Below are 19960 nucleotides of genomic sequence, written 5' to 3' on the forward strand. Positions count from 1 at the left end.
GTGTGTGTGTGAAGGGAGAGAATTTTGAATTTCTGCTGGATGCCAAGGAAAACCTATTCTTGTTGCTAAGTCTGCCATGTCTCCTCAGTGTCTATACCATGGTTACAGTCAGGACAGAGATTTCTTGGGAAGTCATTCAGAGATGCATCCTGAGGGCGGATAGTCATGAGTAGCATGTAAGTTGGAGAAGCTGGTTAGGACAGTCTGTAATGTTGAATTGTATACGAGTGGCTGCTGAATGACACTGCCACTGTATGGCATAACTACCATGGACAGTGAGTGTGAACGGCTCCAATTGTGACCTCCTGGTGAAGCTTGTAACCAGAGGAAAGCACAGTAGCCCTCCTGTCCTGGAAGATATCTATGATGGATTGAACCCACAGTCACAGACTAAAGGAACTCAAGAGAAAACCTAGGGGGATGGTCAGTGACTATGGAAATGATATCCTGCCTATGTATGTACAAATATATATGTATATAGGTGGAAGGTGTAGGATCTGGGCACGCAGTATACGGTATAGAACAAGGAGTGGAAAATGTCCTGATTCCAGCCAGGACAGGGTTGGTTTTCACCAGAAGAGGGCATGCCCATGACACAGAGGTTATTCTATATAACTTTGTGTCATTTTCCAGGGATGGGGGAAAGCTTTGCTTCCAGTTCGGTGTAGCATGGCAGAGGGAACAGGTGAGAATTGTCAGGGATGGGGTGTGTGTGTGCCCATGTGATTTGTTTGCCTCTTTCTTGTACTTTCTGTCATTAGTATTGCTGTTGCTGCTACTGTTCATTTTCTTATCTCATTGCTGTTTCCAGTAAATTGTTATCTCAACCCTGTGACCTCTGCCTCCCCTCTCCAGCCCACCAAGAGRAGGGGGAGTGATCAAGTGGCACATGGTTTGGAGTGGTTTCAGTGTGAACACTGAACTGGAAAATACCATTCTTAAACCACAACAACGTATTTAGTCATCCAAAAGATGAAAATAGGGTTATATATGAAAGTTTTATGGACAAATGATGTGAAGCTAGGAAGTTCTATAAAACAAACAAAATAGATGGCTTTGGATTTTTAAGAGGTTGAAAAACGTCAGGAAGTGATTCATATTTTTCTCCTCTTATGTTTGATAAGTGACAAATATCATAGCCTGATGAGCTATGATATTTTGGGGCCATAAAGTAAAGCTATTTCAATTACTTCTGAACAAGGAGGTGGGTCAACAAAGTTGAAATGCGATATTTTCACTCCATTTTAGAATCTTCTAATGTTAGCATATTGGTTATTTGACTCAGAAATTAACTATTTAAATCTAAAATGGAATCCTAACTACACAAAGACTAAATTAGAAGTGAGGTGTGATGGAGGAATCTGGAAGTATCATAACATGCACTCATCTCGCTCATCAGTTCTGACTTTCAAAGGTGAAAAATTCACCAGGGAGAAGCCTGACAGGGCACTGCATGGTAAGACTACTCTCAGTGCTTCTGGCTTTTATCACACCTTGCTGTCTGAAACAACACTGTCCTGAGTGCTGTTATTGAGAATGACCACAGAGGAAAATATAACTTGTCCATGTTGGTAAATTTTGATGGTCTTCTAAGATACTTCAGCGAGTCCCACATGACCATCAGAGAAGAGGGCAATCATTTTTGATTTGCCACTCTTACTAATTTTAGTCCAAATCTGGCCACGTTATGCATCATGCTCAGCAGTGCCTTGCTAGAGTCAGGTCAATTAAGTCTCTCACTAATTTTGTGAAATGATGAAAGGAAAAGAGAAGCAGATGTAGAAGACTGCAAAAGCAGCTGCAAAGCAAGGCAAAAAGGTGAGGAAGAGATGGTCTAAACACCCAGGAGACCAGCATTGGGTAGAAGAGAAAGAATTAAGAGGCAGTCATGAGAAAGAACACAGCAAAAAAAGATTAGGTTTATGGCAAAAYAACAGCCAAGTCCATGTCCAGTGAAGAATGCTCTTCAGAATCTAGCTGGAACCATGGGTGCTAGGTAAGCCTATTTCTCTCTGTCAACTAAATACTGGCAAACTCTGTTTGCMAGTGAAATCCACTGGCAAAATTCCCAGTCTTTCCACTAGTGGAGATTCAGGCAGAGCTAAGAGAGCTTACCATTCCTACCACTTACTGTCCTATCTCAATCTGCAGGCGGTGGTGGTTCTAGAGGTTACAGTTTGCTTATGTATCATGTGGCTGGTAATCAGTGTTATAGAATTTCTATTTTGCCCTGTACTTTAAAACAAAAATGGAAATAATTACACAAGGCAAATGTGACAAGAAAAAAAGTAAAAATTCAAAAACTAGGAAAAGTCAGGACTAAAATTTAATTTTTCCCCCTTGTGTATGCACAGGATGCTTTTTAATTGAACAATTATACTCTTTTTTCAGTAGACCCATTTCATTAAATGTAGAAAGTTGCTGTTTGGGTTTCTAGCAGCCCACACTAAACTTACTGTCTCAAAGTGCTGAGTGTACCTTCACTCAAGTGTTTGACTTTAGTACAATMGTTCAGAAATGTGTAAGGTTTCAGCTTCAGCTGTTCCAATATGAATTCTTTGGAAAATGTAGGTAAGTTTGGAGGTTTTGCTCTGATCTGGCAAAGAAGAAGAGGGTTCCTAAGTWTGAACAGAAGAAGGGATAATGAGAAATTCTTCCAGCCCTGTCAGACACAAAGCTCTCACTTCTGGATTTCAGCTTCACTTCCAATCACAAACCACCACCACCAAGCGTTACTCAGATCCTTCTACAGTGACAAAAGCACCATCATTCTCATCTGTAAAGGGGTGGTAAGAGGCCAAAAGGATTATTAGTTTCAATGTTCCGCACCTAGGAAGCAGTGGAAGAAAATGCAAACTGTTGAACTTGATTTTTAATTGTGCAAGGCTGAAGCAATTCCCCTGCTTCCCTGCTTGTGCWGTGGCAACCCGACTAACTTTGGGAATGGGGTAGCAGAATTGTTCTGAATGCAGGCTTGAAAATACAGGAATGATTGTTGGGACAAAAAGCCTGATGCCTTTATCACAAGGAAAATACTATGACTATTGTAGAGGGACCTCTTTATAAAGTTTGCTGTAATGAGGTGCTAGTCTTAGTGGAAAGAAAGGGAACAAAARAAGACAGGAAAATGCAAACCCAAGACATGAGTACATTTTAAAGATCAGAAYCTTAGCCTCATGAGGTCAATATGCCCTTCAATATAATTGAGCTTACCATTGACAGTTCCCTCAACCTATTCTGGTGTCACAGAGATCTGGTTCACTCAATATCTGCATAGGATGAGTTACTCTGTTTAGCAGAGTATTCGCAGTTACTCAATTTAACAGAAACAGCACAAGGTAAAAAACACAGAGGCAACTGAATTGCAATCTGTGATTAAGTACAGGTAAATCTCAATTTCTTTAAATGTACACATTTACTACACTAGTCAGGTTCCTAAACATGGGAAGGTGGACTTGTCAGATATTTTGACAGGACAAACTAAGCTTCTAGATAAAACAGCAGCTGCCACAATCACACTGTATTGAAGAGCAGTCACAGTAAAAAAGGAAATAGTTTCTGCCGATGTCTGAGCCTTTGGTAAAATAAGTCCATCTGAGAAAATACAGTTTGTTACTGAATGGAATATTCTCTATTTGCTCTGATTCTCATAGCTGAAATGAAAAAAAAAGAAAAGTCCAGTGGGACCACAACAACAAAATGGTAACACCTGGTGATGGGCTGTWGTAGCCTCACAGTTTCTAAGATCTTTCTTAGATGAAAAAATGTATAGAATATTTTATAAAATTAAACATATTCAGCAGTTGAAATCTTGAAGATCATGATCCATAAAATAATTAAGTCTAATATCTAAAATTTCTTTTCCTAGTCTGGTCAATTTTTTTAATTCAAAGAAGCCCTATACATACACGAAATATTTTGTATTAAAAAAATGTGATGTAGTCTTAGAAGCTGGCTAGAAATGTTAAGATGACATGGACACATCTGGCAGGGACCCTACAAGGTTTTGTCCGAGTCATCTTGGGGGTGATGAATGCATGTGGATTCCCAGACAGGGACCACTCCTGGCATAGTTCAATGCTCTGTACTTTTTCAAGAAATCCACCTWCTGCAAGGGCCCTGGAAATTTAGAGGAATCTGTTTTCTTAATAGCACTGCTGGTGGACTCTTTCTTGGGATCGGGGTCCATCAGAAATTTGGGTCATCTGCGGCAATAGGYCTGCCTCTGCTAGAACTGGAAACCAGTGCTTTCCAGGCTAACGACAAGCCCTGGGGTAACCTTTCTGGTAGTGTTATTTTATAYCTGCCTCAGGCTTTAGAATTTGTGGCCTCTAGAGCAGCCTGGAGGCAGATGGTTCAGTGCTACTCCAGGTACTCTGTCCTGGAGCTGAGTATCAGAGTTCCAGATCCGAACAGGGATCAGGCTGCAAGCAGGACTGCCAGAGCATCCCCAGCTTCCCTGGGCTGAAATGAAAGCTTAGAGTCAGCAGATGTGGGGCCAGGTTGTTGACTCTGATGCTGGGTCACACTGGGCTGCATGTCCATCCTAGGAAGCTGCTGGCTGCTCCTGACACTGATGTCGTGGTCAGTTCCACTGCACAATGCAAGGTCCAGAAGAATGTGGCTCCCAGGACAGGACATCGTGTTTCGTAGTATGGAGAGAGAATATAYATGCGCAGACATGAAATGCATCACAAGATCCTATTAATGAGATTCCTACAGAAAATTATTAACTTTGATAGAAGGGTTAAGTTAAAATCAAGTTTCTAAAAAATCATAACCTCATTTCAGATCATACTAGAGAATACCAATTTTAAAAGAAATAAGGAATTGCTACTGTAGAGCAGCGTACTCTGATGCACCAAACTAGCACAGAAAAGTAGCTTTGCTTCACCCTGAAGGAAAGAATTAGAGGAAGAGGGCAGATCGACTTGGCTTGGAATGAGATTTCTGAAAATGAATAGGCAGAACTTCTACAAGTGCACTAGAATATAGAATATATATTAGCCATACAAAAGTATCTGGCGCTGAATRTTCAATAGGTCCATTAGGCAGGAAATGTGGCAAGGACTGGTATCTCTGGTTATTGTTTTTAGTGTTTGTTTTTAATGTTTCTAGTTACAGATTTTTCCTATTCAAATGTTTTCTTACTTTATATTATGTTACTAATTTTTATAGTGCTTTAGTTAAATTACTTCCTTTTAATTTTATTTTCCTTTGGTCTCCACTATTTCCACTAGCATAATTACATCACTTATTATAGTTTGAAACTATTCTAGTTATAGTTTATACTTCAAAGTAAAGGAGTCTCAACATTTTAACATCTCTCAGTCATTCTTTCTGTAGTCCTATCACAATTCTTGTATAATTAAGAATTAATTCCTGCATATATTTTTGCAATTGAGAAACAAATTTTCAGATAACAACTTGCCAAATTATTCTTACAAAATTTATTTCATTTAGATTTACAGCTTTTCCGTGGAAGCACTTTGATTATCATTAAATAAGGATTTTCTGAAGAGGGAATTTCAAGTTACACATTCTTCTTCTCCATCTCTCCTAGGTTATCACAGCAGAATGTCTTACAACATCAATGAAAGACAGTACAGGGTACAAAACACACCACTGCCATCCAGTACTACTTGTTCATGCTGAGAAACAAAGGTCAACACAATAAAGTGTTACTCATTCAACAACTGTCTCTATCATTAGTTACCTTAATCCCAGAACCAGTGTTAGTGCTTCATGCAGACCTGAGGTTAGTAAAAGACTAAAACTTTTAGAAGATGTAGTGGTCATTTCTCAATCAGTGTGAAATTCTTTTTAGTGTGAACAAGGGCAACAAGGAAAGTTTGCATACAATTTGGTTACAAGCTTAGTGCTCTAGTAAAAGTAATAGGAACAAAGGGTTTTTTTGGACACTTTGTCTTACCTTCAGATAAACAGAACTGATATTTAATGATCTAAAAAGAGGGGAAATAAAATAATGAAATAATCATAAGGAGTTCAAGAAATCTCAGAACAGGAAGGCCTTGAGTTACTCATTTTCTTTTACCGATTTTCTTATTAGTAACAAAAAATGCAGTATCCTCTTATAAAACAGGTATTTTGCAGGAAAGTAAAAATTATCTTAAAACCAACTTTGTGACTAATAACCCGGGAACAAAATCAACGATTGCAAGGCTCAGATTTTCAGTTTAAAAACTTTACAYTCTAAACATGTAGCGAGCCTTAAAACTTTCTTATGGGGAAAGTGTGCTTAAAAATCTTTCTACCTGAACTAGCATAGATGAAAGAGTACCAACATTTCTATGCAGAAATGGGGATGGGGACATATGGGGATTGTGACAAAATTTGCTGTAAAAATACAGATGCAAAAATTGCGTCTGGTTGCTGTATTAAAGCACCTTGCCAAATCTTAATGCCAGGCATTGGCTCTTGATGTCAGAAAACAGAATAAAGATTTAAAGTCAACTTCACCCAYGTTCTCAAACATGTATGTTCTTTCCAGTTAATGGTAACTCTTCATGATGTGCAAAGCTCTGAATTTTTAGTCTTTATAAGTAAGGATACTGCATTTCCAGTAAGATTGTATAAGAACTGTCAGTTACTTCTTACCGGTCTCTGAGGGCAAATGGTGATAAGGTGCTGGACAGAAAACCTGAGCAGCAAAATCTTCAAAKGTTGTAGGCTCTAGATGATGTTGAACAATTGTTTGCAGGTATCGTGCTCTCTCCTCATAACTGGTTTAGCCAAGAATTAAGGAWGAATTCATATCATGTATTGTAACTGTTAAATATCAGTGCCTAGTAATTCAGAATTCTTGTTTTTGTTAAATACCTATCATGCATTTCAGTGACTGTACATACTTATTTTTAATTCTTTATATGAGTGTGATATTTATTGTCTTTAGTGTAAGGGAAACATGATTAATGTAAACCTTATGATTCACCTGTATTTTTTTCATGTCTGATGGAAAATTTTTTGAAATTGTTTACAATTTTTTGAATTGTTTACAAAATTGTTTACAAATCGTTAAATACGCTCTTAAAAGACTAATTTGCCTATATTCTGGTAACAATTAAATATAAAAACATTTCAATTTTTAGGAGGTGTAGCATGAAACATACCTTAACATTAACAAAATAAATGGTTTTGCACTTATCCATAATAAACTGCTTTCATGATCTCTAAATACACACACATTTAAGATAAATACAGTGAAATTTCAATATTGGGAAAAACACCTTGTCAATTATGTCATTAAAACAAGSAAGAATATCTGTAAAGAATCCACAGGACCCTTAAATACTGGTTAACAGGGTGTTGGCATGGCACTGACAGCAAAATACTGTACTTCTTCTTTTTCCTGTGTTCTCCCCCTCTARTATTACTGACAAGAGACTGGTATCKTGAAGTGTTGTTGTTTTTGAAGAACCCTCTCTAGGCTTCTTGTTCCAGCAGGCTGATTGTGCTGTTAGCACAGAGAGAGCGAGAAAAAGAGAGAATATTTCTGCTGTTCATGAAAGCAACTATGGAAATGGCTGTCAAAATGTAGAGCAGCAGGCAGCAACATACAATTATCAAGAAAAACTACCATGCTGACTTCATGTTGTATAGTTGCTGAACTGAGAAATCAGTTAACCTTTTCTCACACAACTTTCAGAGTCCTCCAGCTGGACTCAGTAAGTTGAATGAGGCAAAYCTTCTCTAGTTATCTTACAGAAACAGAATGATCAGAAAATTTCCCTCWCATTTACACTTGAGCCCACTTTTTCATAATTTATTTGCAGATAGTGAGACCATTTTCTCCTTACATAGTTGTGTTTTCAAAAAAAAAAAAAACCAAAGAAATCAGCATGCTGTGGAGGAATGCACTCGAAATAGGTTTCTTTGGAGTTCTAGAGTTTGATTTCATGTCTGCTGCTCTTTTGAGGGGAATCAGGGACAGTGAAGAATCTACCTGTCTGACTCAATTTCACCACTTGTGAAATGGAGATAATATTCATCATGCATATATTTTTTTGCAATCCAAGCATAAAAACTGTATTACACGTGATAAGCATTTTWAATTACAAGTGCTAAAATTTAAAATAAATAACAGTACTATTTTCAGTTATGATAAGCAATAAAATTCCCCAACACCAAATTAAAATTGGAAACAATAGTCTTCMCATTAGCTTACTAAACTTCACTTCTACAATTACAGAACTTTTCCTACTCAATTTTTTAGTTTTTTCTGTACAGTATTTACTGTAGATTTTAGTCTATCTAAATAGGAAAATATATATAGAGAATATATTACCTAGAAACAACTTCCAGTGAATAAAATGATTTCTATCATATTTCCTTAGATCATAGCTTGGTTACACAGTGAAGACAGTTTTCCCTCCAAAATCTGTGCTCTGAATTCTTTCTGAATCCAGAGACAGCTGATCCACAGTACAAGTCTCAGTTTGGAGAAGCTATAGTAAAAGCACTGGGACAAGAGAAAATATAAAAATCTCCTATTGTAACAATTCTTAGGTTGGGGGATAAACACAGTATTGAGCCTTAACAGAAGACAGTAATATAGCACAGTTTTTAAGAGCCTATGTATAAGTGGTAGAGGATGAAACTGATGGTTGAAGTCTAAATAATACTACGTATCTCACAACTTGTTGAAAAGCACTTTTTTTTTCATTGGGGGAGATTCACAGCTGCTGAATTTTCTGCAGTTAATAGAGTCCTTTGATTCACAGCAGTGCCCCTTGCACAAAAAATACTGGCCTTTGTGTATTACCAGAAACTAATTTTCTATTTGGCTGAAAAGGGAAAAATGGGGTTATTGCTTCTCCCTCCTACAGAGCTTTTCATTATGCCTGATGCACTCAACTTCTAAGCTCTTCTGAGAAAAAAAAAATAACTGAAGAGGCAAGAGGTAGAAAAATGAGCTTGTTAGCACATTAGAAGTGAAGTATCTTGGTGGGCCCTAGAAATTCCCAGTGGTGTGTTAACTTATCACTCTATGCATGCTGGCACTGATAGTCTCCCAATTGATCACTCTCTTTTCGCACCAAAGGTGCTGCCAGGAAGCAAAGGCTGAAGGCCCACAGGAGAACAGGCTGCTATCAAAACAAGCTGTTTTTAAAAGTCTGCTTGAATGGGCAAAATGTTTCATGAAAAAGTAGGGTAGAGACACCTACCTGCTTTTAAAATGCTCTACTTTCAGAGGTCTCTAAAGGAAACCTTTTAGTTTATCCTATTATATCCAAAGCTTATACACAAATAAGGCAAAATGAAGGAAAGTTACTGCTTTGAACATGACAAGGACATTCTCATTCTCCAGTCTTGGTATCTATCTCCTAACCAAAGACAGAAGTCTCGACATAGATGTTGAGGACAATAATGTTTTTGTTACACAGTGAAGAGGATATGCTTATATCAGTTCTAGAAGTCTAATTCAAATGCACACTTAGTACACCCAAAGAAAAGTAATTCAGCTAGCTGAGTTGTTGCTCCTCACAATCCACAAAACCATCTTCAGCTTGTTAAAACATAACCCATCTTAAAAACAAAACAAAAATCTGAGGCGAACACCAAGTCCAAAGCTTGGTCTATTCTGCAGTATGACATTACACTTTCCTGAGAAGAACTCTGTTTCTGTATTAGAGACTGCACAGAAGAGATTGGGATACGTTTATCTTCTATTCATTTACATTGTGAGAATGTCCTAGTAATTTTGTAACTCCAATTCTGTATGCTTTTGCRGCTGAAATAATCTATTTCTACACTGTATTTGAATGCAAGTGTCTGCAAGAGTGACCATAAACCCAAGGTAGCTAATTTCTACATTACTTCTAATAGGCTAGACATTTATTTCTTTAAAACACTGCTCTCTAGGAAAGACTTATTAGCACTTACAGACTGAGTGGCACATACAAACTCAATGGCTAGTAATAATAGGGCAATGCAAGCTGTATTCTTACTTCTAGTGGATGTTGCCACTGGCATCAGCAATTAAGATGAAATGGGAAGAAGGCACAGACAAACCAATGGAGAAAGACTGGCACAGAAAGTGACAGAACACTTAAACAACAGCRTTGTGAGCTCTTTGCTTCTGAAGAAGGTGCTAACTGGAACAAAAGAGAATGGATGAAAATGTAATATATACATTAATTGTACAGGCACTTACTCAAATGTGTCAGCTAAAAACTTGCAGACTCGTAACTGCAAAAAGCATAACTAAAAAATSTAATTACTTCATTATACTTTTTCAGAAGAAACTGTTCTGAAAAATGGAATCAGTACTAGAAAAATTAAGGWATCCTATCTTCAGAGGTCACTTACGTTTTAGTCCCTCCAGCTACTATTTCATTTGCATTATGATCCCTTTTATTTTTTCTCTAAATCTGTAACTATTTCTATTAATAATTATCTGAAAAGAYCTATTATCTGAAAATACTGTACTTCCCATTATTAGACCTGTTGATTTACACTTGGAAACAAGCACTGAAAGCCTGGCTGTTAGGTCACTTACTTATGCCTCATCTTTCTGAAAAACATCATCTCATGTCTTCATCTAATTGCTCTCCATCTCTATTGATTGGATCACTTCCAAGCTTTAGATTCCTATGGCAAAACACATCTACATCTTGCAGACTCTTTACACATAATCTAAGCTAAAAGTTTTTCTAGCCATCCACCTGAACAAATTACCTAGGCTCTTACTTCAGATCTCAGTTATTGCCATATGCTTTTCTCTGGCCTAAATAAACACATTTTGAATCCTGTTTATAATCTACTCAGAGCACTGCAGAATCCACTTTCTGGACATACTACTTAGATGGTGCATTCTTTCAGATATTGCCATCAGTCTGCCACTCCCTAGCATAAATGTAGACTCTTATTTGAACTTTATAGTCCATACCTATTCCACCAATTTTACCAAAAACCACTCACCTCCAGTCAGTTAATGCAGTTACTCTCACTAATCTTGATGTTTTCTGGAAAGGCACTTTGTACCTTCTTCTGTGTGGCTTCTCATGTCTAGCATGAGGTCTCCACAAGTGTCCACAAACAATCCCGCCCCCCCCCCCCCCCCCCCCCCCCCCCCCAAACTCTCTCTTTGCTATGATTATTGATTTTTAACAATTTACTGTGTCATTCTGACTACACATTTTCTTTCCTTTCTTCTTCACACCTCTCAGTTTTAGAGCTGACTAAAATGCATTACAATAAAGCTATCACTTTTTTTTTTAGTTAAGGAGTGCATGCGTGATTACTGCTACAGTCATTGACGGGATACCAATCCTAAAATGACATTAACCTGAGGCCAGAAAAAATGAAAAAAAACCAGTTGAAACATGAAATAAAATTTCCAGGACTTTTTTTAAGGATTTAGCACCTCACAACTATGTAATCTATTACCAGAACAATGTAGTGCTAGATTCCCAAATGGGCTGGAGAAGAAATTCTACTGCCTGCTCCARAAACCATTTGATAACAAATGCTTCCCAAGCACAGACTGGAATCCAAGGACTCTCCTCTCCCAAGGAAGTACTATAATGATTAGACTATATAGATAAGCTTGTACCTTTCTGGTGATTCAGAAGAAATCCTTTTTTATGAAACAAAGAGCAATTTCAGCAGTTGAAGTAAAGACACTTTCATGAAAGTTTTGTTCATAAATCTTCCCTCTTCATACTTGTGTATTTGTACTTAAGTACAGTATACATGTTTAGTATACCATGATATAAGAGTTTATTGGTATGTAAATGCTTTGGTTCCTGAGCTAGGAAAAAAGGATAAGGTTTTAATGATTGCCTTGAAATACCTCTTAGAAAAAAAGCCAGAACATGCATTTCTAAATAGCAAGATGGATTTTTTCAGGTTAAATTACAAACTACTCTCAGAAATACATGTACAGCTGCATCTCTGGCAGTTCCAACTGTTAGCAAAATCATCTAAGAAGTCAATATATATTGATATGATTGTGGAGAGTATGACTTTGTCAGCCAAGCATTTGGAAAATAATTTAAGACAAGCAGAAACTGAACTGCTGTATCCTTATCTATCTGGTAAATAAAAATCCTACACCAAGAGATAGTTTCTTGTAGGATCAATGGACACCTGCAAGAGGTTTTTAATTGCACATATACACAATTTATATAAAAGAGGTTAATAATATTTTAAGAAAAGCTACATAAGAAGGAACTCTTTTTGTTTACTACATTTGCCCCCTCACCAAATTTAGAAGCACATAACATTTTTCATAGAAAACCTCCCACAAATCTGTGGCATTGTCAACATACAAAAAAGCTCCTAGGATATWGGGGACTGAAGGAAAAAAAGAAACAGTGAATCAAATTTATGTTGGTAGGAGATAGTTTTTTGCTCTCTGGCATGAAAAGGTGTGCAAACCCCACAGAATGAATGGCTACAGTTTGCTACTTAAAAAGATGAAAGAATTGATTTTATTKGGTACATTTTTCCTTGTAAATTTCAACTCCTGACATCAAAGKGTGAAAGGAGGATTACCTTCCTTATAAAGATAACAAGTACAGGTTAGGATCAAGGTTTTAAGCTGAGAGCAAAACAGCCCCAGCAGAATTTGACATCTACAGGAAGACTGGACAAAACACACASAGCACAGAAATGGAATTTTTTTCTGGGAAATCTCACTCTAAAAGAAGAGATTGTGCAGTGGTTGTCAAACCAGCAGAACTCATACTGAGTCACAGCAATTTGTAGTCTTTGTTGGCTCTTAGAGTTAAGGATGTAAGCCGGGCTGCTATTGATCCAGTGCTGGAAGCCCTGCAAGTAGCTGCGTTTTGTATGTAGGTGGGTGATCAGTATCAACTGGACACACTGAGAGGAACAGTAAAGTTCTCTTATTCTGAAAAATGACTCTGTAGAAGCGGTATCATGGTGTTCCCTATTTATTGTCTTTCAGTAATTTCCACATCTAGTTTGCACAGTATACAAATAAAGAGGTTTTATTTTCTTCCAGCTGTATCTTCTGTTTACTCAAGTCACCTTTATAACTCAAAGTCAGTCTGGATTCTTTGTGTTTCCTAAATACTGCCAATATTGAAAATGGCAAATAAATATTTAGCAAGGTACATCTGTTTACACAGCTATGCTGTAAATGAAAGAGGCTTCTGCACATAAAATGGGACTTAGCCACAACACAAATGATTCATAAGACAGAATTCAGTTTATTCTCCTCATATTGGATGACAGTTATTTAGATGAAAGAGAAGAAAAAAAATGACTATGCTTGATACTACTAAAAAGGTGAAAGAATAAAAAATTTTAGCCTTTTAAGGTGACTTCTTCCTACTGAACCAGATTTTCAAGACAGCTCTTTTGCAATAAAATGTAACAATATATCTTCTTACTCATAAAAATAGAACACGAATCTCAGAAATGAAAGATGTATTTCAAAAGTAAACTTGTATGCTGCATTTAGTGAAAACGTTCTAAAACTGCACAAGGCACTCTATTAATTATCCAAAATCAATAATTTTAAGATGTATGTTACAACCTACTAATTAATGTAGATATGTCACTAATAAAATGAGAATGTGTATGAAAAACAAGTAAGACCAAGACTGTAGAATTTAAGCAAGCCTAAAATGTATTATCTAACATATTTAATGACACTCTTTTTCAACTCAAAGGGCTTTTGGAGGCAATTTCTGAGGTATACTTGTTCATGAAGAAAATAAAGGAATATATAATGGACAAATCTATAGGAACTAATCTAATCCTTCCAGATACTGCAATTTRTTTTCAAAGCATAGTTGCATCATTCTTTGAATAAATGTAATGAAAATTACTTTTAATTTTTTGCACTTCTAAACAGTTAAATAAATCTGTGATAACTTAAGTGTTACCAGGCACTTTTGCCATTTGAAGGAGTTTTTTTAATTTAAGATTACTAATCTTACAGTTAAAGGAGATAATTTACATTATATCTACTCSCTGGTTAAATGCCCTGCAATGTAAGTGTAGGCTAGATAAAGTTGCAGCCATTCAGTGTTTCAGAGTCAATGGTATTGTTTTCTGCCCATTTTACTAACATACTAAATATTGAAACGCATTGACTTTATCTGAATCTATGAAAGAATCTTCATTTTCACATGTGGGCAGTTTCAAAACTGCTAAATTAATGCAAGAAACTCTAATTGATGCTCACATTTTCATTAAAAAACCCAATATATTTAACATTCTGCAACACCGTCCTTCYAGGAAAATCCTTGATGTATTGTTTACTTTTATGTTGTTTCACCAAATCTTACAGCTCACTAAATTCATCAGTGGTTTATAACATCTTCTAGGAAGAAAAAGCTGTGATTCATCAGTGCAGACAAAGCTGGGCTTTAATCCATTTCTATAACCATATTGCCAAGTCTATATTGTTTACATTGCGTCTCAATTAAGAGACAGGCAGGACACCTGGTACTTCTTTATCTAAGTCCCACGGGCTGCCAGATGACTCAAAATCCATAACAGGTGCGAAGGCAGTGTGAGTGGAGCACCATTAACACAAGCTGGAATTGGATAAAATTTGGACTACACTTAACCACTTAAAACACTCAATTATGAAATGAAAAATGTAACCACTCTGCCCAAGCTCCTTTACAGAAGGATTATAAAGATATGTAGWATTAAAGTGCAGGAGAACTGAACTTCACATAAATTCTAATTTCAGTATATTCTTTAGAATATAAACTAATATRAAAATCAATTATCTAAAAAAAGTTTGGGTTCTCTTTAAGATAATCATAWACAAATAAATACTTACTGAATTAATTCTAATTCTGTTCATCTGCTTAGGCAGCAAGAATGACAAAAATTATGCTCAGACTTCTAGCAATTTCAAAGGTAAGGGAAAAAAAATCTGAATTACCACTACTTACCAAATTCTCCAACTTGGTACAACCCAGAAGTCATTTTATTTTAAGGACTTTGGCAGCTGAGAGCATCTTATGGGCGGATTTAAAAACCAGCAAGGTTCAAGTGAAAACGTATAATAAAAGGTACACTTTTTTGCATAAAAAAACCCCCTGCAGATCTCTTTTCAGCATTTTTTCATCTAAGGTGACTGAATTACACATTAAGCTTAGACTCTGACAGAACACACTGCATGAGAGAAAAAATGAATATCAGAAATTTTACAGTGGACAATTACTTAAGAACTATCTGTATCTAAATGTGCAGTAATCCAATTAAGTTTCTATTTAATATTGTAATTATCAGGAACACAATATAGTGATTTTATTACCAGAGTAAACAGCTACAAAGTACAGTAAACTGTCATTGAAGACCRTGTCAGAGTATCTACGATAAGCGGCATATTGGCTTAAACTAATGCACTATATGCCTCTAGGGAACAACAGGCTCAGAGACTGGGTTTTAACATCAGAATCTATCCATTAATCTTGACTTAAATATAATCTACTCTGCAGTAAGAGGAAGAATGGGCATTCAATGAATTATCTGTTTGAAATATAGCGGGAGCATACTAACACAAATATATAGCAGAAAGTATCAGGCTTGGTACCATTTACAGMGTACTGTTGGTTCTACAAAACCTGAACTGCATTTTAGCATGAAGTTAAGAAGGCAGAWCAAATGGTTAGCAGGATTGGAAGGATGAATACCTCAACACTGTAACTTTGGCTGGGTAGTTAGAAGAATAATGACAGTGTTTAAAAATGCTCCACTCATCCATGTTTCAATAACAGGCTATGGACATGAAAACAGTGAAGAAAACAGCRCTGAAGCCTATATGCAGGCAGACTTTCCACTCCAACTTGCAGGAAGGATTTATCTTACTAATGTATCCACGATGGGAATCAATGAATCCATGAGGTATGTTGTGCTAATTGTTTTCTAGCCCATTCCAGCTGCCAGTGCCTCAGGCTGTCTCTGGAGCGATGGAGCGCTGCTCCTGCGCTCACCTGGCACCTGTGGTTTGCAGGGGCAGCAGGGGAGGCACAGGGCCACCGGCTGCGGCACTGAAGTTTATTAAAGCTCTTCTACCAAATGCACCAACAAGAGATGTGAAGGTGTGGACTCAACTGATGTCTGCAACCAATGTGAATACAGGCCAGAGGGGAATTGCAGCCCCACAAACTAACTCCTGATGCTGTGAGAGGGATTTATCCTCACTCTGACATCCGACATTACATCAGTTTTAACTCAAGTAATTAAGGTTGATAGGTGTAAAGAATACAGAAGCAAAACTAATTCTCTGCTCTCTGGTATTAGCATGAATATTTAAACTCACTGTTTCAATATACACAAATATTTAAATTTCTACTTTAAATACTTTCTCTGCATATATAATCATATTAATCGATGAGAAAAACAGTAAAGGCCTTTTCATTAAGAAATCACTACAAACTTAAAAATTACACAAATTAAAATTGYATTAGTATTAAATATTGTTCAGTAAAAAGACTGCACATATAGCTATCTGTTCATTTGCCATTCCACACTACTGGTAATAAAGGAAACTTCTCAAATGAGAAATTCTGTCATTAATTCCAGTCTTTATTTTAATGAACTTTACAAATATTTAGTTTTTTAGTTTTACAGTTTATGAGAATGTTTTCTCTTTACCTTGTGTTGCTGCAGTATCAGTAGATGATAATCTACTTATAAGCCTCTTTGGAGGGCAATAAAGCAAATTTTAAAAATTATTTTTAAAACTCAAAGTCAGGCTTCTATTTAAATGAAGAAAAGAAATATGAATTTTCAGTTCTTTCCCTCTTTTTATATTTTGAAGAGCAATTAGCAAAGCAGCCCCTTCGCCCTCCTCCCTAATGCTGTCAAGCTGTTGAGAGCAGCCTGCAGCACTACAATGGTACTATTGTGAACACAGCCTGGGCTTCCTTCCCACAGAGAGTTAAGTGGGCAGTTCCTGCTGCCCATGATTGGTGTCCAGTGAAACAATACTTMAGAGCCAGGTTTTATCAGTTCCACGCCAAAGAAGTGAAGCCAGGGAACCCAAGCCTTCATATCATGCTGAACCATATGCCAACCCTGCTGGCCCCTAAGGTTTATCACTAAGAATCAGGATCCATCATGTCCCCTGTGAAATTTCACTTCACATACCTTCTGTGAAATGCATGGCTTTGCTGAAAACTGACCTTTTTTCACAATTGGCATGAACAGATGGACGGTAACTATGGTTTAGCAAGCCGAAATTAAATGATTTTCTAATAGCCTGCATTCTTCTGTGTTTGGGAGGAGAAGCATTCAGAAGGAGAGATGTATTTGTGACCCATGGATCTATTCAGGTGCAGTTAATCGGCAATTAAACTATTTTCTCAATGTCTAGAAAGTATATTGAGATTAATTTGATTGGCCAGGCTATGATTACAACTCACATCCTTCGGACTGCCATATGGTAATTCTAATTACTGTAACACTAACTTTTAATCCTTGCTTTATGTTAGCTTATTCCATTTTTCTACTAAGTATGTGGCACATACATAATAAACTATAACCTTTTTTGTTATAATTTTGACCTGTTTAACTGGTGAATATTTTTACATGAAGTACATTCCATCTCCAGCTAGATATTTCCACATATTGCCAGGTATTATATGCAACCCCTTTTTTCAGTGACTGAAAAACAGACATGTAGGAGGACAAAGACAACCAATGTTCTGTGAGTCAGAATTTTTTTTTTTTGGTACCTATGATCTTCTAATCCATCTTTGGCACTAGAAAGCATGCCCCAACTGTTTTGATTGCCATATGCAGAATGATGCAGAAACAATTTGCCATTATCTTATTCAACTCACCCCAAACCATCACTCTATCTCACAACCATTACTGTTCTGCCAGTTTTGGTTGTTACAAATAATCTCCCACATTTTCCACCAATTTAAGTATCAGAATCAACCATATGCAATGCCAAATACTTATTTTTATATAGCCATGGCTTTTTGAGTTTTAACATACGTATCTTGCAAGATGTTTGCACATTCCTTATCTGAGGGTGAATTTATGACAAGAAAAGGATTAAATAGTTTTAAAACATTTCTTTCTTTACATCTTAGAAATGTCAGGAAAAATTGTTTAATCTTCCAAGGCTTTTATCCATGGACTTCAGAGAGCTATCAAAGAAATCTGTATGAATCTTAACACCTTAAGGGGGCAAGAATCTTAACATTTTAACAAAGGGCTTTTGTTACCCAAAATGTTTAATTAATTAATAAGGTTAAGTAGGTATTAACAAAAAACCTGTCACTTTGTGTTACACACAAGGCAATCAACTCTGCATAACATTGTATTAATTTATCTTTCTCATTCCAGTTTAAGGACTTGTAGCCTTCTCTCTGCAAATTTTTGTTTAAGAAAAGCATTTACAGACTTTTAAAACACATTTTTTAAGGAAAGAGTGATTCCACTACTAACTTTCAGGTTACAACATACCAAAATTTCCTCCCTTAAAAATATGTTGTAACAAAGACAAATTCCCTTCCCTTGAACGATCTGTACTGACACATCCAGACTCAGAAGTTCTAGGAGGCTGATAAAGGACATCACTGCTTTTCAGGATATCTCAATGTCATCCTTCTATTAAAAAACAGAATGCCACTGGCATAAGCCCATACGTATTTTGTAGAGAAATCAGTAGAACCAATATTTCTACTTCAGATGGGTAAATTATATTTATGAAAGAATGCAGATGTAAGAGAATCTAGAATATATTTTSCCAAACTATACAAAAAGACTTGAGTCTCCCCCATAAGTGTCTACAACATTAACAGAGCACTCAGGTCTTTGTAAGTGCAATTATTTGTAGAAAATTATATTACCAAAGTAAATCAGTTTAGTCTCATTTGGTATTTTGTGTTTCTACCACTTTCAAGAGAGTCTCATGCATTTCATTAGGGAAGAACTAACAAACAAAGCTGTACTGCTAATTAAAACATGTTACAGATATCTTGTGATAACAGTAGCATTATCAAACCCATGCACTTCTGGCAGGTTCTGTGGGATTAGAAGCTGGTCAGTTACTGAAGAAAGTATGTTTACTGGAACATGTGCAAATGTGGAACTGTTGCTAAAGAAAAGCATACTCATCTTTTGCTAAAAAATTCACAGACTATAAACACAAAAATATGCATTACAAAGGAGCTTTCAAGCTTCATGTTTCAACTTGCTCCTCATATTGAAAATGCATGAAAACCAAGTGAAATTATGTGAAATTATATACAGGAAACATCGTGTATGTCATACATGAAAATCTAGCAAATGCAGCAGGTTCATACACACATCTGTTCGTACACACATTTCTCCAGCAGTTATTTGAAGTGTCCATACATAGTGACAAACACTAAGGCAAGAGTTTAAAAGCCTATCACAACTGTTTGGCTCAATCAGTTGTCTCTAGTGGCTAAAATCAAAGGCATTTAAAGTGATGCTTTGGAATTATTCACCACAAAACAATCCTATTCTTTCAACAGGTAACTAATAAATGATGGCTGAGAACAGGCTTGCACTACCTCTTAGGTCCAATTGTTACTCAGAACACTGCCTACTTTTGCTCCCTGGTGCTGTATTTTAACTCTAATTGCATGATCAAGCCAATAAATTGGACTCAGGGGACAAAAAGCCCTACAAAAGTACCTACCCTGACAAAACCAGAGGTTTCAAGAAAATACACTTCAAACAGAACTGAGGCAAGACGAGACAAGCAAAGTAGAGGTATCAAGGCTTGAAAGATGGTCATTAATACTGACAGATTACTGTAATTCTGGCTGTCAAGGTGATCGATTTAAGCAGCATATGCCAATCAATACTCTTCTCATTTACTGAGCAGCATGAGATATATAGTTAGGCAAGATGTCCCTAAGACAGGATTTCAAACCATACTTAAGGAACATAAATAGCACAATTTATGCTKTGGAATCTTAGCTCTTTTTTAAATTTGGCAAACTTCTGTGTGACA

The 19960-nt window shown here is 36.5% G+C and overlaps 1 protein-coding gene across 8 annotated transcripts in view; it reads right to left on the reverse strand.

Annotated features, from left to right (window-relative positions):
• The window catches only part of RALGAPA1 (Ral GTPase activating protein catalytic subunit alpha 1), a 129024-nt gene that overhangs the window by 5924 nt on the left and 103140 nt on the right, over positions 1 to 19960 (reverse strand). For 5 of the 8 annotated variants that reach the window (XM_057366668.1, XM_057366365.1, XM_057366284.1 and 2 more), the window contains one exon: positions 6619 to 6743. In XM_057366668.1, coding sequence (XP_057222651.1) covers positions 6619 to 6743 — 125 coding nt within the window. The other 3 variants (XR_008965361.1, XM_057366582.1, XM_057366455.1) reach the window with 3 other exon arrangements.

Source organism: Malurus melanocephalus, unplaced genomic scaffold (genome assembly GCF_030028575.1).
Source record: "Malurus melanocephalus ecotype Western Australia unplaced genomic scaffold, MMel_1.1 scaffold_0, whole genome shotgun sequence".
Lineage (NCBI taxonomy): Eukaryota > Metazoa > Chordata > Aves > Passeriformes > Maluridae > Malurus > Malurus melanocephalus.